Genomic DNA, 25,023 nt, shown 5'->3' on the forward strand with positions numbered 1-25,023 from the left:
ATAGCCCAGGGGCCTCACAGTTCTTATAGCCCAGGAGCCTCACAGTTCTTATAGCCCAGGAGCCTCACAGTTCTTATAGCCCAGGAGCCTCACAGTTCTTATAGCCCAGGGGCCTCACAGTTCTTATAGCCCAGGAGCCTCACAGTTCTTATAGCCCAGGAGCCTCACAGTTCTTATAGCCCAGGAGCCTCACAGTTCTTATAGCCCAGGAGCCTCACAGTTCTTATAGCCCAGGAGCCTCACAGTTCTTATAGCCCAGGAGCCTCACAGTTCTTATAGCCCAGGAGCCTCACAGTTCTTATAGCCCAGGGGCCTCACAGTTCTTATAGCCCAGGAGCCTCACAGTTCTTATAGCCCAGGAGCCTCACAGTTCTTATAGCCCAGGAGCCTCACAGTTCTTATAGCCCAGGGGCCTCACAGTTCTTATAGCCCAGGAGCCTCACAGTTCTTATAGCCCAGGGGCCTCACAGTTCTTATAGCCCAGGAGCCTCACAGTTCTTATAGCCCAGGAGCCTCACAGTTCTTATAGCCCAGGAGCCTCACAGTTCTTATAGCCCAGGAGCCTCACAGTTCTTATAGCCCAGGGGCCTCACAGTTCTTATAGCCCAGGAGCCTCACAGTTCTTATAGCCCAGGAGCCTCACAGTTCTTATAGCCCAGGGGCCTCACAGTTCTTATAGCCCAGGAGCCTCACAGTTCTTATAGCCCAGGAGCCTCACAGTTCTTATAGCCCAGGAGCCTCACAGTTCTTATAGCCCAGGGGCCTCACAGTTCTTATAGCCCAGGAGCCTCACAGTTCTTATAGCCCAGGGGCCTCACAGTTCTTATAGCCCAGGAGCCTCACAGTTCTTATAGCCCAGGGGCCTCACAGTTCTTATAGCCCAGGGGCCTCACAGTTCTTATAGCCCAGGAGCCTCACAGTTCTTATAGCCCAGGGGCCTCACAGTTCTTATAGCCCAGGAGCCTCACAGTTCTTATAGCCCAGGGGCCTCACAGTTCTTATAGCCCAGGGGCCTCAGCCTCACAGGTCTTATAGCCCAGGGGCCTCACAGTTCTTATAACCCAGGAGCCTCACAGTTCTTATAGCCCAGGGGCCTCACAGTTCTTATAGCCCAGGAGCCTCACAGTTCTTATAGCCCAGGGGCCTCACAGTTCTTATAGCCCAGGAGCCTCACAGTTCTTATAGCCCAGGAGCCTCACAGTTCTTATAGCCCAGGAGCCTCACAGTTCTTATAGCCCAGGAGCCTCACAGTTCTTATAGCCCAGGAGCCTCACAGTTCTTATAGCCCAGGAGCCTCACAGTTCTTATAGCCCAGGGGCCTCACAGTTCTTATAGCCCAGGGGCCTCACAGTTCTTATAGCCCAGGGGCCTCACAGTTCTTATAGCCCAGGGGCGTCACAGTTCTTATAGCCCAGGAGCCTCACAGTTCTTATAGCCCAGGAGCCTCACAGTTCTTATAGCCCAGGAGCCTCACAGTTCTTATAGCCCAGGGGCCTCACAGTTCTTATAGCCCAGGAGCCTCACAGTTCTTATAGCCCAGGGGCGTCACAGTTCTTATAGCCCAGGAGCCTCACAGTTCTTATAGCCCAGGAGCCTCACAGTTCTTATAGCCCAGGAGCCTCACAGTTCTTATAGCCCAGGAGCCTCACAGTTCTTATAGCCCAGGGGCCTCACAGTTCTTATAGCCCAGGGGCCTCACAGTTCATATAGCCCACGAACCTCACAGTTCTTATAGCCCAGGGGCCTCACAGTTCTTATAGCCCAGGGGCTTCACAGTTCTTATAGCCCAGGGGCCTCACAGTTCTTATAGCCCAGGGGCCTCACAGTTCTTATAGCCCAGGGGCCTCACAGTTCTTATAGTCCAGGGGCCTCACAGTTCTTATAGCCCAGGAGCCTCACAGTTCTTATAGCCCAGGAGCCTCACAGTTCTTATAGCCCAGGGGCCTCACAGTTCTTATAGCCCAGGGGCCTCACAGTTCTTATAGTCCAGGGGCCTCACAGTTCTTATAGCCCAGGAGCCTCACAGTTCTTATAGCCCAGGAGCCTCACAGTTCTTATAGCCCAGGAGCCTCACAGTTCTTATAGCCCAGGGGCCTCACAGTTCTTATAGCCCAGGAGCCTCACAGTTCTTATAGCCCAGGGGCCTCACAGTTCTTATAGCCCAGGGGCCTCACAGTTCTCATAGCCCAGGAGCCTCACAGTTCTTCTAGCCCAGGAGCCTCACAGTTCTTATAGCCCAGGAGCCTCACAGTTCTTATAGCCCAGGGGCCTCACAGTTCTTATAGCCCAGGAGCTTCACAGTTCTTATAGCCCAGGAGCCTCACAGTTCTTATAGCCCAGGGGCCTCACAGTTCTTATAGCCCAGGAGCCTCACAGTTCTTATAGCCCAGGAGCCTCACAGTTCTTATAGCCCAGGAGCCTCACAGTTCTTATAGCCCAGGAGCCTCACAGTTCTTATAGCCCAGGGGCCTCACAGTTCTTATAGCCCAGGAGCCTCACAGTTCTTATAGCCCAGGAGCCTCACATTTCTTATAGCCCAGGGGCCTCACAGTTCTTATAGCCCAGGAGCCTCACAGTTCTTATAGCCCAGGAGCCTCACAGTTCTTATAGCCCAGGAGCCTCACAGTTCTTATAGCCCAGGGGCCTCACAGTTCTTATAGCCCAGGAGCCTCACAGTTCTTATAGCCCAGGGGCCTCACAGTTCTTATAGCCCAGGAGCCTCACAGTTCTTATAGCCCAGGGGCCTCACAGTTCTTATAGCCCAGGAGCCTCACAGTTCTTATAGCCCAGGGGCCTCACAGTTCTTATAGCCCAGGAGCCTCACAGTTCTTATAGCCCAGGAGCCTCACAGTTCTTATAGCCCAGGAGCCTCTCAGTTCTTATAGCCCAGGAGCCTCACAGTTCTTATAGCCCAGGGGCCTCACAGTTCTTATAGCCCAGGAGCCTCACAGTTCTTATAGCCCAGGAGCCTCACAGTTCTTATAGCCCAGGGGCCTCACAGTTCTTATAGCCCAGGAGCCTCACAGTTCTTATAGCCCAGGAGCCTCACAGTTCTTATAGCCCAGGAGCCTCACAGTTCTTATAGCCCAGGGGCCTCACAGTTCTTATAGCCCAGGAGCCTCACAGTTCTTATAGCCCAGGGGCCTCACAGTTCTTATAGCCCAGGAGCCTCACAGTTCTTATAGCCCAGGGGCCTCACAGTTCTTATAGCCCGGGAGCCTCACAGTTCTTATAGCCCAGGGGCCTCACAGTTCTTATAGCCCAGGAGCCTCACAGTTCTTATAGCCCAGGGGCCTCACAGTTCTTATAGCCCAGGAGCCTCACAGTTCTTATAACCCAGGGGCCTCACAGTTCTTATAGCCCAGGGGCCTCACAGTTCTTATAGCCCAGGGGCCTCACAGTTCTTATAGCCCAGGAGCCTCATAGTTCTTATAGCCCAGGGGCCTCACAGTTCTTATAGCCCAGGGGCCTCACAGTTCTTATAGCCCAGGGGCCTCACAGTTCTTATAGCCCAGGGGCGTCACAGTTCTTATAGCCCAGGAGCCTCACAGTTCTTATAGCCCAGGAGCCTCACAGTTCTTATAGCCCAGGAGCCTCACAGTTCTTATAGCCCAGGGGCCTCACAGTTCTTATAGCCCAGGAGCCTCACAGTTCTTATAGCCCAGGGGCGTCACAGTTCTTATAGCCCAGGAGCCTCACAGTTCTTATAGCCCAGGAGCCTCACAGTTCTTATAGCCCAGGAGCCTCACAGTTCTTATAGCCCAGGAGCCTCACAGTTCTTATAGCCCAGGGGCCTCACAGTTCTTATAGCCCAGGGGCCTCACAGTTCATATAGCCCACGAACCTCACAGTTCTTATAGCCCAGGGGCCTCACAGTTCTTATAGCCCAGGGGCTTCACAGTTCTTATAGCCCAGGGGCCTCACAGTTCTTATAGCCCAGGGGCCTCACAGTTCTTATAGCCCAGGGGCCTCACAGTTCTTATAGTCCAGGGGCCTCACAGTTCTTATAGCCCAGGGGCCTCACAGTTCTTATAGCCCAGGAGCCTCACAGTTCTTATAGCCCAGGGGCCTCACAGTTCTTATAGCCCAGGGGCCTCACAGTTCTTATAGCCCAGGGGCCTCACAGTTCTTATAGCCCAGGGGCCTCACAGTTCTTATAGCCCAGGGGCCTCACAGTTCTTATAGCCCAGGGGCCTCACAGTTCTTATAGCCCAGGGACTTCACAGTTCTTATAGCCCAGGGGCCTCACAGTTCTTATCGCCCAGGGGCCTCACAGTTCTTATAGCCCAGGGGCCTCACAGTTCTTATAGCCCAGGGGCCTCACAGTTCTTATAGCCCAGGGGCCTCACAGTTCTTATAGTCCAGGGGCCTCACAGTTCTTATAGCCCAGGGGCCTCACAGTTCTTATAGCCCAGGAGCCTCACAGTTCTTATAGCCCAGTTGCCTCACAGTTCTTATAGCCCAGGGGCCTCACAGTTCTTATAGCCCAGGGGCCTCACAGTTCTTATAGCCCAGGGGCCTCACAGTTCTTATAGCCCAGGGGCCTCACAGTTCTTATAGCCCAGGGACCTCACAGTTCTTATAGCCCAGGGGCCTCACAGTTCTTATAGCCCAGGGGCCTCACAGTTCTTATAGCCCAGGGACCTCACAGTTCTTATAGCCCAGGGTCTCACAGTTCTTATAGCCTAGGGGTCTAACAGTTCTTATAGCCCAGGGGCCTCACAGTTCTTATAGCCCAGGGGCCTCACAGTTCTTATAGCTCATGGGCCTCACAGTTCTTATAGCCCTGGGGCCTCACAGTTCTTATAGTCCAGGGGCCTCACAGTTCTTATAGCCCAGGGGCCTCACAGTTCTTATAGCCCAGGGGCCTCACAGTTCTTGTAGCCCAGGGGCCTCACAGTTCTTATAGCCCAGGGGCCTCACAGTTCTTATAGCCCAGGGGCCTCACAGTTCTTATAGCCCAGGGACCTCACATTTCTTATAGCCCAGGGGCCTCACAGTTCTTATAGCCCGGGGCCTCACAGTTTTTATAGCCCAGGGGCCTCACAGTTCTTATAGCCCAGGGGCCTCACAGTTCTTATAGCCCAGGGGCCTCACAATTCCTGTAGCCCAGGGGCCTCACGGTTCTTATAGCCCAGGGGCCTCACAGTTCTTATAGCCCAGGGGCCTCACAGTTCTTATAGCCCAGGGGCTATAAGAATCGGGAGGCCCTGTACATGTGTTTAGACTCCATTCTCGATTCAGTCTCTCGACTTTTCATTTGGGATGGGATTTATCCCGTTTTGTAATATATCTCAGGAATGTGTGTGTGAGAGAGAGAGAGAGAGAGAGAGAGAGAGAGAGAGAGAGAGAGAGAGAGAGAGAGAGAGAGAGAGAGAGAGAGAGACCAGTGTCACTCCTGTCAATCACTGGCAAGATCCTTGAGACAATAATCTCAAGACAAATAACAGAGTTTTTTGACTGCCACTCACTACTTTGTGACCGTCAATATGGCTTCAGGAAAGGTTACTCTTCTGCTGATTTGTTGTTAAACCTCTCTACTAAGTGGCACCAGTCACTGAATGAATCTAAAGTCAGCTGTGTGGTAGCGCTGTGGTGCTTTCGACCGGGTGTGGCACCAGGGCCTCTTAGCAAAACTGAAAGCACTGGGAATTGCAGGCTCTACGCTGTCTCCTCAGTGATTACCTTCATGGTAGATCTCTAAGGGTAGTTTTCAATGGAACAGAATCAGCAAGACATCCTACTGGGGCAAGTGTTCCACAAGGAAGTGTTCTGGGACCATTGTTATGGAATATCTGCGTCAATGACCTTCTTCATCTCATCCCAGAATCACATGCATATGCAGACGACTGTACACTGACATTCACTTATCCAAGAGAAGAAATGCCAGCTGCTCTAAGCTACATCAATCACCAGCTGAGAGCTATATCAGGTTGGGGAAACAGATGGCAAGTAGCATTTGCACCTGAGAAAACGCAAATGATGAGGGCCTCTAGGCACCATGATGGTAATGCTGGTGCAGTAGTAAGCATGAATGGGAAGGTGTTGGTACCTTTGGAAGAAGTTGATATCCTTGGGGTGAAATATGACTCCAAACTGACTATTACAACCCAGGATTCCAAATGGCCTGTTATCCCGGGTGTAATGGGAGCAAAATAAACACAGCAGATAAAGTTTAGACTTATATTATCCTTCACCAATTTATAACAGCAATATGTACACTATGTACAGTGATAAGTATAGTGCACTCCACGGTAAGCAAGGCAGAAATAGAAGCCACAAGATAGCAGACCGTGCTTCAACCAGCTCTAGAATGGGAATGACAAGGGCAGACAGGAGAGCGGTACCCACATAACCTCTGCGATTGCCAAAACCATCTTCTTATTGGCTAGAACCTGGTCACTAGTTGAACGACGGGGCCCCATCATCAACTCTTAGCAACCTGGTTCGCTGGTTGGGGGAGATAGCCTGTAAATGAGGGTGTGTACGTGCGCCGAATAAAGGTTACGTACTCTTTGCATGCCACACTGACCATGAAGAACCATGTTGTAAATCTTGCAAACAAAGCAGCCAGGAAGCTTACAGCACTTCGCCGTATCTCGCATCTGCTTGACATTAGGGTTGTAAGATTCTGTATGAGGCACAAGTACGTTCACACCTTGAGTATGCTCCACTTTCTTGGTTTGCTTGTCCCCCTTTCTCATCTGCGACTGCTTGACAGAGTAGAGAACAGAGCAAGACGTCTCATCTCTCATCTGGACCCATCCTGGATAGATCTGTCATTTCAGCAGAGCCTTCAACACAGGAGGGATGTGGGTGGCCTTACTGTTATGTACAAGGCCAATATTGTCAGAGTACCACACTTGGATCCACTTCGAGGACAGCGTGAAACAAGCTTCTATACTACAAGACGGGCAGAAAGTAGCAACTTCACTCTGGCTGTACCCTTCTCCAGAACATCACTCCATCTGAGATCATATATACCCAGGATGACTCGAGTATGGAACACATTCGTACAGCATTATGATGTCAACGAGATAAAGTCAGTTGATCAAATGAAAATGCTGGCCCATAGATGGCTTCAACTTCATCCTGTTCCCTACTTGTATGTTTCATAACAATAAAAATGCTTTCAAATGAGCTGATGTAGGTAACAGCTCTTAGCTTGTCAATAAAGTTAGGGATCCTTAACCTGTAAATAGCTTGTCAATAAAGCTAGGGATCCTTAACCTAACCTTGTTAAACCCTGTGTAAAAAAAGAAAAAAAGAGAGAAAAATCCTGACGGTATTTGATTCTATGGGTTTCCTGCAGGAGCTGAGAGCCCGGGAGCTACAGCTCACCTTCTACCAGACCAGAATGGAAGAAGTCCCCAGTGATGTCTTCAGAAATCTGGGCAGAGTCAAGTAAGTTTCACGAACTACAGCACTTGTGTTGTAGAACTACAGCACTTGTGTTGTAGAACTACAGCACTTGTGTTGTGGAACTACAGCACTTGTGTTGTGGAACTACAGCAATTGTGTTGTAGAACTACAGCACTTGTGTTGTAGAACTACAGCACTTGTGTTGTGGAACTACAGCACTTGTGTTGTGGAACTACAGCACTTGTGTTGTAGAACTACAGCACTTGTGTTGTAGAACTACAGCACTTGTGTTGTGGAACTACAGCACTTGTGTTGTAGAACTACAGCACTTGTGTTGTAGAACTACAGCACTTGTGTTGTAGAACTACAGCACTTGTGTTGTAGAACTACAGCACTTGTGTTGTGGAACTACAGCACTTGTGTTGTGGAACTACAGCAATTGTGTTGTAGAACTACAGTACTTGTGTTGTGGAACTACAGCACTTGTGTTGTAGAACTACAGCAATTGTGTTGTAGAACTACAGTACTTGTGTTGTAGAACTACAGTACTTGTGTTGTAGAACTACAGTACTTGTGTTGTGGAACTACAGCAATTGTGTTGTAGAACTACAGCACTTGTGTTGTAGAACTACAGCACTTGTGTTGTGGAACTACAGCAATTGTGTTGTAGAACTACAGCACTTGTGTTGTAGAACTACAGCACTTGTGTTGTGGAACTACAGCAATTGTGTTGTAGAACTACAGTACTTGTGTTGTAGAACTACAGCACTTGTGTTGTAGAACTACAGCAATTGTGTTGTAGAACTACAGTACTTGTATTGTAGAACTACAGCACTTGTGTTGTAGAACTACAGTACTTGTGTTGTAGAACTACAGCACTTGTGTTGTAGAACTACAGCAATTGTGTTGTAGAACTACAGTACTTGTGTTGTAGAACTACAGTACTTGTGTTGTAGAACTACAGTACTTGTGTTGTAGAACTACAGTACTTGTGTTGTGGAACTACAGCAATTGTGTTGTAGAACTACAGTACTTGTGTTGTAGAACTACAGTACTTGTGTTGTAGAACTACAGTACTTGTGTTGTGGAACTACAGCACTTGTGTTGTGGAACTACAGTACTTGTGTTGTGGAACTACAGCACTTGTGTTGTGGAACTACAGTACTTGTGTTGTAGAACTACAGTACTTGTGTTGTAGAACTACAGTACTTGTGTTGTGGAACTACAGCACTTGTGTTGTGGAACTACAGCACTTGTGTTGTGGAACTACAGTACTTGTGTTGTAGAACTACAGTACTTGTGTTGTAGAACTACAGCACTTGTGTTGTGGAACTACAGCACTTGTGTTGTGGAACTACAGTACTTGTGTTGTAGAACTACAGTACTTGTGTTGTAGAACTACAGCACTTGTGTTGTGGAACTACAGCACTTGTGTTGTGGAACTACAGTACTTGTGTTGTAGAACTACAGTACTTGTGTTGTAGAACTACAGTACTTGTGTTGTGGAACTACAGCACTTGTGTTGTGGAACTACAGCACTTGTGTTGTGGAACTACAGCACTTGTGTTGTAGAACTACAGCACTTGTGTTGTGGAACTACAGCACTTGTGTTGTGGAACTACAGCACTTGTGTTGTGGAACTACAGCACTTGTGTTGTGGAACTACAGCACTTGTGTTGTGGAACTACAGTACTTGTGTTGTAGAACTACAGTACTTGTGTTGTAGAACTACATTATTTTTATTATAATCAAGGGGGAAGCGCTAAACCCAGAGGATTATACAGCGCCTGGGGGGGGGGATGTGGAAGGCATTCAGGCTTAATTCGGGGAACTGGAGCACAAATCCAATTCCCTAAATCAAGAGCCCCTCACCAACATCAAGGAACCTTCCTTGAGGGGTGTAGAACTACAGTACTTGTGTTGTGGAACTACAGTACTTGTGTTGTGGAACTACAGTACTTGTGTTGTAGAACTACAGTACTTGTGTTGTGGAACTACAGTACTTGTGTTGTGGAACTACAGCACTTGTGTTGTGGAACTACAGTACTTGTGTTGTAGAACTACAGTACTTGTGTTGTAGAACTACAGTACTGGCTTGCTGTAAACACCATACCAGATCTGTGACTTAATGTCCACTGTGTGGGCGAAACGTCGTCAATAAAGGATCACATTATACTGCATTTGTCTCCGTCCAGGTTTGTGGCGGTATCAGCGGTGAACAACACAATGAAGAAGCTAGGTGAGCCGTCAAGCACGGGCTACCCAGGGGAACCCCACTCAGTCTTCCTCACTGACCTACGTATGCATAACAACAAGTGGAACTGCGACTGTGGCATTGGGTAGGTCACCGGGGTATGTTGGAGGTCACTAGTGGTCACTTGAATTCACTGATAGGCACGCTGGTGGCTATGTTGAGATCACTAGTGGGCATGTTGACGTCGCTAGTGTGCATGGTGATGTCACTAGTGGTTATGGTGACGTCACTATGTGGAACATAGATTAGCTGTGAAGAAGATAAAAAGTCAAACTGACTTACTTTTCAGCTCAAAAATTAGAACTTTGTCCCTTTCTTTTAACCTCTTGTTTCCTCTGGAAAATTGACACAAGTTTATACATACCTTTGGGACACCTTTATTGAAAACGTTTTGATCTTGGGACCTTGAACACTTCAGTTGGCTACTTATTGGAAGCGATCGAGGTCCTAGGACCGAAATGTTTTCAATAATGGTTCCCTGATACCTGGAATATACCTGGACCGAGTTTCGGGGGTCAACGCCCCCGAAGCCCGGTCCGTGACCAGGCATTGTCCTAAGTACATACATTCGTGTTCATTTCCCTTTATTTGTCGGTAACTATAACCTTCTTACTACATGTCTGACTGAGTCTTCACTCTGCAGATGGACCGACGAAGAATGAGGGGGAGACATGACTGAAGTGGATAAAGGAGACACTTGTGCAACATTTGGGTATCTTTATTCTGGAAGCGTTTCGCTACACAGTGGCTTTTTCAGTCCAATACAGAAAAAAGGTGGAAGATGAGGAGTTTGAGGTAATTAGTCCCTCAGCTTGTAGTCGATGTGTTCAGTCCATCAGTCTTGACTTTTGTCAAGATACCTAAATGTTGCACAAGTATCTTATTTATCAACTTGTCGGTTTTGTAAACCGTTTATTCACAAGTTTATAAGTGGAAGATAGGCACAAACAAAGGATATGTAAATAAGGTCTTGAGAATATTCCTCCAAGAAAGAACTCGAAATAATGAATAAGTTTAGATTTAAAAAGTATATAGAAAAGTATTGGTTTAGAAATAGAGTAATCGATGAGTGGAACAGTCTGCCAGGTAGGGTCATAGAAGCTAAAACCTTGGGCAGCTTCACATTTAGGTTAAATACATGAGTGAGAGGGATTGGATTTAAGAGGGACCTGCACATGAGTTAATAAGATTACCATAGCTTATTATTCCTTGAATAGCATTGAGAATGGGTTAAGCAAATATTTCCGATAGTGGGTTTGGGTTTGAGAAGAACTTGCCTAGTATGGGCCACTAGGCTTTCTGCAATGTTCCTCCTTTCTTATGTTCTTATATATCTGACCTGAATCTTCGCCCCGCAGATGGATCGAGGGATGGTTGAAAAAGTGGCGCCAGTCTGTGTGTGTGGACAAAGGCCGCCTGGAAGAGTACCTCCACTGCCAGGACACAGTTCACCGCCTCCGTCAGACTCCCTGCAGCAACAAGAAGGACAAGTCCATCATGGAGGCCCTTAAAACAGACCTTGAGTGCGGGTCTACGGGCGCTGCTTCCTATGTAACTCCATCGTCCTTCCTGTCTCTGCTGCTGGCGTCTCATTTCGTCCTGAGGACGCCTTAACTGCCAGGAGGCGCAGACGGGCAGGGCCTGAATACGTCGGTCTTGCGTCCAGGGGTGTTTTTTAGTCAGGTTACTTAGTTAAGAGTCCCCTTTTCATGTCGAGTATGCATTGTAGGCGCGGGCAACATACTCAGGTAAAGACTGAGCAGCCGAAGAACACCTAGGGTGTGAATCAGTGACTGGAGAACACCAGGATCATGACCCAGTGACTGGAGAACACTAGGAACATGACCCAGCGACTGAAAAACATCACAAACGTGACCCAGCGACTGAAGACCACCAGAAACATGACTCAGTAACTGGAGAACACCCAGCGACTGCGGAGCACCAGGAACATGACCCAGTGACTGAAGAATACTAGGAACAAAACACAGCGATTGGAGAGCACCAGGAACATGACCCAACGCATGTTGAAGGCCATCAAATGACACCCCCAAAAACAGAATCAAAGCAGCAACACCAGGTGCAGAACACACCGAGCATTAAAAATAGGTTGGACTCGTATATGATAAAAGGGGTTGGATTAAAGAAGGCCTACTGCAATGTTCCTCCATCGTAATACTCTTACGTGTCTTCAAGTTCTGTCAAACACAAGCATAATAGTCGTGTTGTACATGAATGGTATACATTACCGACAAGATGAAAATTAGACACACGCGCAACATCTGGGTATCTTTATTGTAGACGTTTCGCCAACCAGTGACTTTATCAATACAAATTCATGGACACAATTGGAAGAAAGTTTTTCTTTTTCGGGCCACCCTGCCCTGGTGGGAATCGGCCAGTGTGATAATAAAAAAAAATAAAAAAATTGGAAGACAGTAGAACTATATACAAAAGATGAGGTAATAGTCCCTCGACCTTGGAATTGAAGAGCCGATATCGTAGTCGTGAGTCTGAAGACAAAGATACCCAGATGTTGCACATGTCTAATTTTCATGATAGGCGTGTTGTTCTCACACCATGGAAAGACTCAAGTTAATATGGAAGATGAACTCTCAAAGATCAGTGTTACGTTCTTCCAGAATGGAGGACTGGAACGCCACTTCTGGAAGCGCACTCGACAAGTCTGACAACAGAGAAACAAAGGCAAAACTAATGACGAAGTTACCTCATCCCGTCCAACTTTGGAAATGTTAAAAGCACATCCGAAAACAATGACTGTGTGCAGGAGACAAATCAACCGATGAGATGAAAAGAACAGAACAAGAATGGCCTATTGGCCTTGTATGGGCCAGTAAGCCTTCTGCAGTGCTCATTCTTGTGTTCTTTAACGACTCGCATATTTTAATCTAAACGAACAGATCACTCTATTTGATCAGTCACTATGAAGTGCGTGGTCATACTACCCACCTTCCCCCAACATGATGTGAGTTTTCCGACCAAACTACAATATAGACCTAATAAGATCATACATGCATTAGGTCTCTCTACCAAACCACTGTATAGAGCAAAGATGGGCAGTTATTTTGACTGGCGAGCCACGTCACCTGCTTAAACAAGCTTTACGGAACACTTTTGTTGATAAATTGTTATTGTTTTATTTAATAAGGTCGACTACGCCGTTGTTGGAGGTGAAGTGTTGAGACCAGACTACTGTACAGAGCCTAGTCATCTCTCATGCAGTGTGAAGACCAGACCACTGTACAGAGCCTAGTCATCTCTCATGCAGTGTGAAGACCAGACCACTGTACAGAGCCTAGTCATCTCTCATGCAGTGTGAAGACCAGACCACTGTACAGAACCTAGTCATCTCTCATGCAGTGTGAAGACCAGACCATTGTACAGAGCCTAGTATCTCTCATTCAGTGTGAAGACCAGACCACTGTACAGAGCCTAGTATCTCTCATTCAGTGTGAAGACCAGACCACTGTACAGAGCCTAGTCATCTCTCATGCAGTGTGAAGACCAGACCATTGTACAGAGCCTAGTCATCTCTCATGCAGTGTGAAGACCAGACCACTGTACAGAGCCTAGTATCTCTCATTCAGTGTGAAGACCAGACCACTGTACAAAGCCTAGTCATCTCTCATGCAGTGTGAAGACCAGACCACTATATAGAGCCTAGTCATCTCTCATGCAGTGTGAAGACCAGACACTGTACAAAGCCTAGTCAGCCCCGGCCTACTGGAGTTTCAGCTGGATACTACTTAATAATGAAGTTCACTTAGCAGATGTTCATGTGTTATCTGTTATGAGTAGTGATAATGATTCTCGTTGATAAATTAGACACATGTGCAGCTCTTGGGTATCTTTATTGAGGAAACGTTTCGCCACACAGTGGCTTCATCAGTCCATACAAAGGAGAATCTTGAAGAACAGGAGGAGAATGAGGTAATCAGTCCCTCAACCTTGAGTCGATGTGGTCAGTCCATCAATCTTGAATAGAATACGGCATAAGTGCGGAGAAGGAGCTTATAAACCCTAGGCAGGAGAGGTGCAGCAGTCATAGGTGGTGTCACATTTGTATGGACTGATAAGCCACTGTGTGGCGAAACGTTTCCTCAATAAAGATACCCAAGAGTTGCACATGTGTCTAATTTATCAACGTGTCGGTTCTCTGAACCATTGATCTACGATAATGATTCTCCTAGTGAGGAGCAGTGTTCATTCTCTCTTCCACTGTCTCTTCCTCCTCTCCCACACTTCTTTTTTCTTCCTCCTCCTCCAATATCTTCGCATTTCCATCGTATATTTTCGTTTCCCTTCATTGAGGAATTAAATTCAACCTAAGACTAAAAAATATTCCAAGGAATCATGTATATATATATATATATATATATATATATATATATATATATATATATATATATACATACATTCAGCATATAGATCATGTTTTTCATAAGGATCAGAATCCTGAAGATTGGAGTCAGATTCTCAACCTTAAAGTCGCAGTTTATAATAATGATGATAAAAGCCTAGTCACGTCTAGCCTAGTCTTCCCAGCAGGACACCTATCATAAGTACGGTGATCACGGTATGTTATTGTGAGAAATTCGTCTTTATTGTCCCGTGTTGATTCCCGCCACATGAGAGCTGTATTATAAATAACTCGTATGACTAATGTTGACTGAAATATAATTTGACTATTTTTTGTGATGATTTGGACGTAAACTGAGTAATTATTTTAGCGACTTTCAGTATGTGTATCTTAACCATTTGACGAAACGTCCTATATTTTGAGACCTGTTTTTACTCTTCCTATTTTGAAAGTAGATTCATTTTGACCAGTTGTTTTATGTATATTAAGACACCAGCTACCCCCCCCCCCAGTGTATAGAAGATATATTTAGGATTTCTATAATGTTGTCATAAGATGTATACTGAATGAATCGTGTTATTGAACCCAGCCATACATTATCACTGTCGTGAATGACAGGAATTTGTTTGTCTCAGTGTCTTACAAGAGAGATGTGTAGGGTAAGTGAGTGAGTAAGTTAAGTGAATAACTGCTGAGTAACACTTGAATATTATAGAAGGTAGTGTAGGAGAATACTTGTGTATACCTCCCTCAAACACCCATCTTCATATTACATGTACACACATACACACACACATATACACACACACACATACACACACACACACACACACACACACACACACACACACACACACACACACACACACACACGCACACGCACACGCACACGCACACACACACACACACACACACACACACACACATAAACTGATACAAACCTCCCACAGGAGCTGTGAATCGACCCCTGCAACCACAATTAGGTGAGTACACACTCATACAACTCCACTCCTCACACATGCTCATACAACACACACACACACACAACACACACACCCACACTCACACAACTCTACACACACTCATACAACCCCCTCCACACATACACAACCCCACACACTCATACAACTCTACACACACTCATACAGCCCCCTCCACACACTCATACAACCCCCTCCACACACTCATACAGCCCCCTCCACACATACCCTACCTCTTCAGTCCTCTACATCCCACCCTTCCCTACCTCCTGCCGTTCCTCTCCATCTCTCCCTTCACATTCCCTCCCTCTAAGAGTGACACACCTCTCGGCATTTAAAGTTACCTGAGAACAATTTACCGTTAGCCATCTTTTTACCTCATTTATTCGTGGATAGAAATAAACTGTATGATACATTGTTGATGTTCCTATCCTTATTTTGATGGCGTTTATGGCATTTGTCTTTATTTTTATGTGAGCTTTTAATAAGTTGTGAAACATTTTAGTATCTCAACGTATGTAAGAAATACACACTGCTTAACATTTCACAAGGTTATATACACCGAGAGGTGTATGTCTTTGTGTATACGTATATATGGTAAGAATTGACACCTGGAGGCTATGAAATTCTATTTTTTAAGACTGTTCGGCTATCTACACAGGATAAACTGGCCGAGAAACTACCCACCATAATAATAACAATATCTTTATTTACTACAAGTACACGTACAAGGTATAAAGACCATAGCTGACATCAATGACATACTACTATATAGAAAGCCGTTTGTTATGCTGAGCATTTCAGGCAAATTAGGTCAGTTTTGCCCCAGGATGCGACCCACACCAGTCGACTTATTATTATTAAAGATTAGCCGGTATTCTCCCGGCCCGGGCCTTTTCCAAGTGGTGGCCCGGCCTTGGCTCCCTCTTTAGGGAGTGTCTGAGATCTAAGTCTCCCATGGGAGGAGGCACAAGTACCTCCTCATCTTTGGGACCAACTGTCCCCAGGCCTAGCCACAAGCTAGGCCTCTCTGGTCTGTCATCCCCGTCCCAAGGGGGCAAATGGGAATGACAGTCTTATGAGCTAAAGGCTCGGGCTCAGGCACCTACCCTACCCTAGAAGGGTCAGGCATGGTATCGATGAACCACACCAGTCGACTAACACCCAGGTGCCCATTTTAAACTGATGGGTGAACAGGGACAGGGACAGCAGGTGTTTTATGAAAACACGTCCCTAATGTTTTCCAGCCGTACCGGAAGAGATTCGAACCCCGAACCTCAGTGTGTGAGCTGAGTGCCCTAGGGATCGAGCCTACACAGTAGGCTTCTTCAGTCACGTACAGAGGAGGCAGCAGATGCAGTAGAGATGTAAAGACAATGTAAATCTCTACTGCTTCTGCCGCTTTCTTTACTCGGCTGAAGAAGCCTACTGTGTAGGGGATACGTTTCGTGATAAAGATACCTTACTGTTGTACATGTGTCTTACCTATCAACTTGTCGGTATTATATATCATTGTCATTCATAATCGTTGAACACAAATCGTCAGTGAGATGTCAGCAGAATTCTGTAGTTTTCCAACACATTAAACAAGCACAACATACACTGGGAATCTGCTAAATATCATTCACCATTCATAATGGTTTTAAACATTGCATCTTAGTCAAGCCTCATGAAAATATCTCATGGCAGGATATATACACAGAAAGGTATATGTCTCAGTGTATATATACTGAGTTTAATCTCTTTTTAAAGAATTAAAGTATTTTTGACTGGTGGTGAACAGGTGACATACAGCATTGAAGAGGCTTGGAATAATTGATAGGCTTTAAGCCTGGTTAACCAACGTCTCACACAAGCAGTGGAGGAAAGATTTAATCTGTGTTAGCTCTTAAAACTTACTTTCTAACCACTCGCCTCAACACTATTTTAGTACAACGTTTGGGTGACCACCGCACAATGTACACCACTTTACATTTCCCACTGAGCAGCCTACATGTTATTTATGATGATGGTCTCGGTTAGAAATCGAAATATACAGTCCTCCTGTTCTGTTTAATTTTTACCTACATGTAAATTTTGGATGATATTGACTTAAGTGTTATGACACTCAAGTTATCCTATTAAAGGATGCATCAGAAAAAATATAACCAGCGTTTGTAACCTGTTTATTACACATCAGTTTTACAGGCTGAGAGTTGTTATCCTGCCTCAGTTCATATTAAAACTCAGCCCTAATTAAGGTATACTACCACACCCAGGATGCCACCAATATCAGTCGACTAACACCCGGTTAACTACATACTGCTAGGTGAACAAGGGCAGTAGGTGTAAGAGAATATGGCCAACGTTTCCACCCGTACCGGGAATTGAACCACTGACACTCAGTATGCCAGATGAGTGCGCTACCAATTGAACAACGGGACACTTTTTTTTTCTAAGGAATAAACGAGCCTCGATTCAGCCATCTTGAATTTACTAGTCCGTGGCATTAACTACAAAATCTAGGTGGGCTACAATAACAGTTGCAACCTTCCTCAAAGCCATGTCATCAGGCAGCCAAACTGTGATGTCAAGCGATGATACTCTACCAGTTTGGCCTCATCAAGAGAAACATTATTTTTCATTACATCATTTTCGTAGGAAAATATAAAAAAAATAGGATAAACATCTTCAGGAAGTGTATTATTTTAGGAAATATTTTCCAAATAACTATTATTATCACTACACATTGAAAAGTTCAATGGATTTCATGTTAGATAAATGTATAAGAGGATTATTAAAATCAAAGTATTATCACATAACAGATTTCATTATGTGTCGTGTATGAAGAAGTATATCACTTATATTAATACAGATCTGAGCAGATTTCATAAGTTGGGAATTATCAAAGATGATTTATTGCTTTGTCTCTCAAGGATTGAAAGAAATTCTTCTAAGTGTGTAATACATTTTCCATGTTTTTCACGGTTTGTATATATATATATATATATATATATATATATATATATATATATATATATATTAAATTGCAAATGGTAAATTGTCTCTTGATTTAAAATTATTGCATAATAGTTTATTGGAGTTATATAGTATTTCAAACTAGGTCTTGTTACCAGATCTTACAGTTAGGAGTAGCTGCTGGCCTCACTACTAGGGCTTTCTGCTAGGTCATACTACTAGGTTTTATTCCCAGGGCTTGCTGCTAGGACTTGATACTAGACCAGGTTGCTAGGGGTTGTCGCTAGTCCTTGCTGGGTAGTGTTAACCACACAACCAGTGATCAATGTATATCCTAGGATATGAACCATACCCTAAATATTTATTTGATAATTTAATCTTACCGGAGGAGGTGCTCTTTTTTTTACTTTTTAAAAATGGTTGTGATGAAGGGTTTTAACTGCATTCTATATTTACACTGGTCAACAAGTATATTATTTTATTCCTTAATTTGTGCCATATTTGACTTAGGAATTGAAAAAAGTTCAAAGGTATTTGATAGTGAAGACAATAACTCTTTTCAAGTACATATAAAGGCGATGTTAGATGAAATATTTCCCCGATTAACCTCTCCATTCTTCGGAGGCTTCCCTAGTCCCCCAATTCCACCCCTCTTAAGAACCATGTGGCTCTTTCGTACATGACTGAGCTGACCTGTTGACGTCTCGGGATAGGCCACACTTCCTTACGTTCATGAGCCGTCGGGCTGGTTCCTGTGTGGTACTCGAGTAAATGGTCTCGTTTCTGTATGTTGTGATCCTGACAGGCACTGGAGGGACCTTGAGATGCTGGAGGCAGGGCTAGAAGACCTGGAGAGTAAGGTTTGTATTCCAGTTCAGGGAACTCTTCGCTCTGGAAGCTGTCGCTGGAGTAAGAGGGCTGAGGCTGGAACCTTGCCACTGTGTAGTTCTCTGTGTTTGGTTGAGTCGTGACGGGCGGGGTCTGGTAGGCGTGAGTGGGTGGGTGTGGGCGGAGGGATTGCCATCTCTTCCACCACCCTCTTAGGATGAACACTATCAGTATAATAAAGAGGAATACTCCGACAGTCGTCATACTCGAAAACAGAATCTTCATCTCCGGCCCTTCTGTGATGGAGATAAATAATACATTAGTGTTCCTCGTAGCTTCGGCTGAAGGGTTTACAAGGCCCCCGTGCCGTACAAACTCTTAAAACCTAATATCAGTAACAAAACCTGTAAACCTGCATATTATTATTACATTAATAGGGAGGTGCTAAATCCGTATGGATCATTTAGCGCCTAGAGAAAGGATGACAATTAGGTTCGATACAAGGAAAGGGAGAATAGCTCCAGTTCCTAAATACAGTCCTTCCCTAGCATCAAGGCGCCTCCCTCGAAGAGTCAACGTGTGCGAGCAGGGCTTACACGGCTCTAGCCGTCATAGCTCTTAAGCTCAATAATTAAAGTTATGCTTGGCCTTGCTATACTCTATACACCAAGAATGACTCAAGCATTTTACATTCTAGAATTTTTCTACTCTGTTTTATTAATTTTTAATACATTTTAGTGTATTTCATGGGAGGTAAGAAAAATCATACTAGAGAATATCAAAACTAAGTGAGGCATTTGTGTATACCACAGATGCCTCTAACTTATCATCTCTACTGCCATCACGTTAATTACTTAACCAGTGGTGCTTTCCCTTTCCTTAACCTCTTCCTATTACCTTATCTCCTGGATTTAATGTATCTAGTGGTTGGGTAAGTCCACATACCTTTATTACCCCACCTCCACTACCCCAACCACCCTTTTCCCATATTTCCATACTTACCCAACCTTCTTCCATTCCCATCTTACGAAAGCTCTGGTCATAATTCAACATTCAGCTGGTTGGATTGATCATAGACTGAGTCGCTAATAACGGGGTGGAGAATAAATCCTCCACGTACAAAAGGTTAGCGCTGCATTAAAAGTAACAACAACAATTGCAACATGAGCACTCACCCTCAATCCCACATTTCCACGTGTAGACCTCACTTTTCTTGTCCACAGTGACTGTCGCCTTGAACATGCCAGACACCTTATTGAGGATGCGGGTCTGTGAGCGGTGGCTTGTATTAACTTGCGTAGGATCCCTAACCTCCACCCAGAATTGCTTAGAGTTTTGTATATTTAGGGTGAATTCCGTCCAGGTGTTGATGGGCAGGGAGGGCCAGGGATTATCCTCTGACAGTTTCTTCTCTCCTTCTTCCTGCACGGTGAGACATTCCTTTGAGCCGTTGTTGAAGATGGCCACTTCCAGGGACCAGGAGGAAATAGCATTTTCTAGCTCCTGGACCTTCACATTCAGGTTGAAAGGGGAACTGGAAGGCTTGAATCCCAAGACAATTTCCTGACCTTGTTTAGTTTTACGGGAGTTAATGGAGGTGTGAGGCCGTGCGTTCATACATTCTAGGGAGACACAAGTACACTTACAGTAAGTGTGGCAAGTTCTTGTAATAATTGTAAGTTAATAAAGTTACAATGACTAAATCGCTTAATGATGAATGATTTAATAACGAATGAGTAGATCTCTTAATAATAAATGACAAATTCTCTTAATAATAAATGACAAGTTCTCTTAATAATAAATGATTAGTTCTCTTAATAATAAATCAACAGTTATCTTAATAAATTACTAAATTTCTCATCAGAGACAGAATAGTAAAGTATCTAAAGTAAAAACCTTACAAAATAAATAACAAACTGAACTTGTCTAGATTCCATTATTTTATTTTATTCACGGAGGAGTGCTAAATCCATATGGGTCATAGAATGGAAAAAAAATGGGTTTCGATCCAAGAGATGGGAGGATGACTTCAGTTCCTTGAGACAAGAGTCCTTCACTGGCACTAAGGCATCTCCCCTTCCTTGAAGGTTGAGTTGTTCTTATATAATCCCCGTTGTCTTGCCTGTTATGATTGTGTCTGGAGGATCGAGCTTCCAATAGCAACTGAATGATCTCACACGGGTTTAGCGCTTCACATAAATATTAACACTCAGTGTATAGAGATGGTGTGGGCGGAGTACGTACGGTAGGCATAAGCAGCAGAAGAAAAGAAGAGGAGAGACAGGAGAGGTGACTGAGGGATCAGAAGTGTAGGAGAGAACTCAACACATCCCAGGAACATCTTGGTGACTTCAGCGCATCCCAGGAACATCTTGGTAACCTCAGCACATCACAGGAACATCTTGGTGACCTCAGCACATCTCACGAGCAGCATGGTTGCTTGTGCGTCATTCACGAACCTGCTAGAGGGGAAAAAATAACATATATTGAAATATTTACAGAATGTACATATCTGAAGAATTTTAGTTGCAACTGATTATTAAGAGAAGTTACATACACAAATAACCCGCACATAGAGAGAAGCTTACTACGACGTTTCGGTCCGCCAGGTATCTTGGTTACAAGAGAATATTAAAAAACAGTACATAGTATGTCAGGTATCTTAGATACAATTGTTACACTGGAAAATGATAGCAAAATACTCTGCAGCATGACATTCTTGAAGGGTAAGTACAAAAAGAATCAGTTTTGGGGATGTTGAGTGTGAAGGCTTACTCAGCCCTGTAATAACTTCAGACAGTATTACCAAGGCTGGCTCCTCCTCAGGAAAACTAATGAATAGAAAAAGAAATAATAACAGACAAACATAAACACTTTATTATATAGAAAATATAAAATATAAAACACTTAAATATGAAATATTAATCCTACATTAAAGAAAATGAAAAATATAAATGATAACTGAATTCAATGCTAATATATATAGGGGTGTCTGGTGTTGGTGACACTGTGTTGTTGAAATCGTAGCCGTTGCTGATGATGGGGGGGGGGGGTCGCAGGTGTTGGTTACGACCCACTGGCTAGTTCTTCACAGTATAGCCGTGAGTATTATATCCCGATGACAGGAAAGCAGGTTCTTTACCACTGCAATGATGAGGGGTTATGTCCTGCAATTTCATACAGGTGCACAGGTAATTAAATCCAAAAAGGGGAAGTCTCAGGACGTTAGTCCATCTCCACCAGTTCTTCTCGTTGATTGACAGGTGACCTTCTCTGTCATCGGGAATTGCGGGAGCTTGACTTACCCTACCTTAACAAGTAGCTGGCAATGAAACTATCACTTTCGGGGAGGGGGAAAAATGGCGGGAATAGTGGGAGCTTGACTTACCCTACCTTAACAAGTAGCCGACAATGAAACTATTGTTACTATATACTCCCTCGCTACTCCTATCTATTGAACTTTTCCCTCACACTCCCCCTTACCAAGACTTATAGTCAAGGAGTATAAGAAGAATAGGCGAGGAAAAAGTTCTAACATGTGGAAGTTGCGTAAGGCAACAAATCTTCTACTGACTGTCATGACTTAACCAGTCAGATAAATAATTGGATGAACCATTGATATACACAATATGGAACTTAAAAGCCTGGAGTGCCAATGTCCACCTCAAGAGGCGACTGTTGGTTCCCTTAAAAGTTTCTAGGTATATCAAAGGTTTGTGGTCCGTTTCTAAAATGAATTCTTTTCCCAGCAAATAAAATTTAAGTTTGGAGATACCCCACACAAGGGCTAAACATTCCTTTTCTATGGTGGAGTATCTCGTTTCTGCAGGAAGGAGTTTCCAGCTTAGGAAGCATACAGGGAAGGGAGTACCATCATGGTATTGTAGTAACACTGCACCTAAGCCAGCATTGGAGGCATCAGTTCTTAAACAAAATATCTGGAATCTTAAGTACAGGGTCTTTCGAAAAGGTACTTTTAATCTCATTAAACTTTTCCCGAGCTACGTTGGAAAGTTCAAGAGGTTCCTTCACAGACTTTTTAAGGAAGTCGGATAAGATGCCTGTAAGATCAGTAAGGTTTGGGATAAACCGTGCATAAAAATTTACAGAACCAAGAAAGCTACGCATGAGCTTCTTGGTTTTGGGGAATTTAAATTCTAATAAAGCTTTTATCTTACTGGGGAGAGGCTGCAGAGAGTTATTAGAAAGTATCAGTCCAAGATATCTAATCTTGTTATACCCAAGGAAGCATTTCTTCGGCTTGGCAGTGAGGCCATGTGAGCGTAACCTACGCAAAACTGATGTTAATGTTTGGATATGTTCGCCCCACGTGGATGTCATTACGTAAATGTTATCAAAATAAACTGAAACATTTGGCATATTACCCAAGACCTTTCTCATCAGTCTCACGTAGGTAGCACAGGCAGTTACCAAACCGAAGGGCATAGTTCTATATTGCATCAGTCCTTGGTGTGTAGGAAAAGCGGTGTACTGCTTAGAAGAAGCACCTGACGTTACTATATAAGCGCCAGGCTCCTTGCTTCTGCTTTGCAAGTTGAAGTGCTTCCAGTCAGTTGCAGTCAGCACCCGCAGAGTCCCTGTTGTCTTTTATGTCGTCTTCGTTATTGTTTATCCAGGCTTAGCAGTTGGGTCTAGTCCTGACTCTTCTCTCTTCAACTCAAGACATTCCTCTCACCGTCTATTCTTCGCACTGTCCCCACTTGCCCCTCGCCCCTCGTGGGTCCTTACCTGTGAGTCCTATCGTATCGTATCGTATCTGCTTCAGAATCTCCACGACTACGGTGCTCTTCGCACCAAATCCTAGGTTGAGGGACTGATTACCTCATCTTCTGTATATAGTCCTACTATCTTCAAGTTATGTCCTAGAATTTGTATTGATAAAGCCACTGGATGGCGAAACGTCTACAATAAAGATACCCAGATGTTGCACATGTGTCTTAATTTCATCTTGTCGGTATTATATACCATTCTTGCATATATATATATATATATATATATATATATATATATATATATATATATATATATATATATATATATATATATATATATATATATATATATATATATATATATATATTACACGAGGTGCTTGTGAAGGCTCACGAGAGAGTTTGAAAAGGCAAAAACAGATAGCGACAGGTATGGTAGTACAAGGTCACTTGTACTAGAACAACTCGCATTTACATTGCGTTACACACTTGGATTAATACACGTGAAAACACTGCGAGCGAAACGTACAACTAACAGCTTGTTCTGCTAGGAGTGTCTAGTAGCAGTGTAGGTATTGCAGCTAGCCCACCCTGCACCCTCCCACAGAACTTCTTGCCACAACTGGAGAAAATGTTAAACATCTTAACTACTGTTTCCTACGACAAGAAAACGAAGCAGAGGAGGAAGTGAAGATACCAGGGAGAATAACATCCTGCCGTGTGTCAACACAGATCTGATAGCTGTTCTCTTGTTGTTATTTGATGCTGGTGAGGGGCTTTTGATCTAGGGAATTGGATCTGTGCTTAAGTTCCCTGACTTAAACCTGAATACCTTCCACATCCCCCCACAGACGCTGTATAATCCTACGGGTTTAGCGCTTCCCCTTGATTATAATAATCTTGTTATTATCAGGAAACAATCACCTGACGCTGGCGTAGTAAGTTAAGTATAACAATGGCATACAATACCTACAAGTAGTTAAGACACATGAGTAACAATTGGGTATCTTTATTCCGGAAAGTTTCGGCTACACAGTAGACTTCTTCAGTCTAATACAGAGGAGACAGCAGGAGCAGTGGAGGTGTATTGAGGATGGAATCAGTCCATCATCTTCGACAAAGTAATTTTGGGGTAGTCTGTCCCCCAGCCTGGAGAAGAGATCAGCTCCATAGTCTGGAATAATGTGACATTGTTCCAAACTGTGGAGCTGAACTCTATTCCAGGCTGAGAGACTGACCAACTCAAAACTACTTTAACACGAGGAAGATTTTGTTAGGATTTTTAACCCTGAAAGTTTACCGCCCAGGATAACCCAATAAAGCCTGTGCGTCATCAGGTACTGTCTCCGTTATTTCCATTATGGTCCTTTTTAATCTTGTCCCCCAGGATGCGACCCATAGCAGTCGACATACACCCAAGGTACCTGCAGTATTTACTGCTAGGTGAAAACGAACAGTCCTAGTGGCTTTCTTTTGTGCTTAAAAGTATTCCATTACATGCAAACTGCATTTTTAATACTGCACAGGGAT

At 44.3% G+C, this 25,023-nt stretch overlaps 2 protein-coding genes across 6 annotated transcripts in view; one reads left to right on the plus strand and one right to left on the minus strand.

Moving 5' to 3' along the window:
- chp (leucine rich repeat containing G protein-coupled receptor chaoptin) overlaps positions 1-15,389 on the plus strand; it is a 605,365-nt gene extending 589,976 nt beyond the window's left edge. For all 3 annotated transcript variants that reach the window (XM_070095441.1, XM_070095442.1, XM_070095443.1), the window contains exons 12-14: positions 7,313-7,404; positions 9,558-9,701; positions 10,975-15,389. In XM_070095441.1, the coding sequence (XP_069951542.1) occupies positions 7,313-7,404; positions 9,558-9,701; positions 10,975-11,230 (492 nt within the window). In that variant the 3' untranslated portion in view covers positions 11,231-15,389. The remainder of the gene's footprint in view (positions 1-7,312; positions 7,405-9,557; positions 9,702-10,974) is intronic.
- Positions 15,390-17,124: 1,735 nt separating this feature from the next.
- LOC128695371 (uncharacterized) lies at positions 17,125-24,126 on the minus strand. 3 transcript variants are annotated; one of them, XM_053785907.2, is made up of 5 exons: positions 24,023-24,069; positions 21,171-21,219; positions 21,005-21,140; positions 19,936-20,382; positions 17,125-19,056 (listed from the first exon to the last, which is right to left on the minus strand). In XM_053785907.2, exons 2-5 carry the CDS (start codon positions 21,192-21,194, stop codon positions 18,563-18,565), a joined length of 1,101 nt encoding a protein of 366 aa, XP_053641882.1. In that variant the 5' UTR covers positions 21,195-21,219; positions 24,023-24,069; the 3' UTR covers positions 17,125-18,562. The 3 variants fall into 3 exon arrangements, with proteins under 3 accessions (XP_053641882.1, XP_053641884.1, XP_053641883.1); XM_053785909.2 differs by having other exon boundaries at positions 21,005-21,222; positions 24,023-24,126; XM_053785908.2 differs by having other exon boundaries at positions 21,005-21,219; positions 24,023-24,125.
- Between the last annotated feature and the right edge of the window lie 897 nt (positions 24,127-25,023).

This window comes from Cherax quadricarinatus, chromosome 50 (genome assembly GCF_038502225.1).
Source record: "Cherax quadricarinatus isolate ZL_2023a chromosome 50, ASM3850222v1, whole genome shotgun sequence".
Taxonomy (NCBI): domain Eukaryota; kingdom Metazoa; phylum Arthropoda; class Malacostraca; order Decapoda; family Parastacidae; genus Cherax; species Cherax quadricarinatus.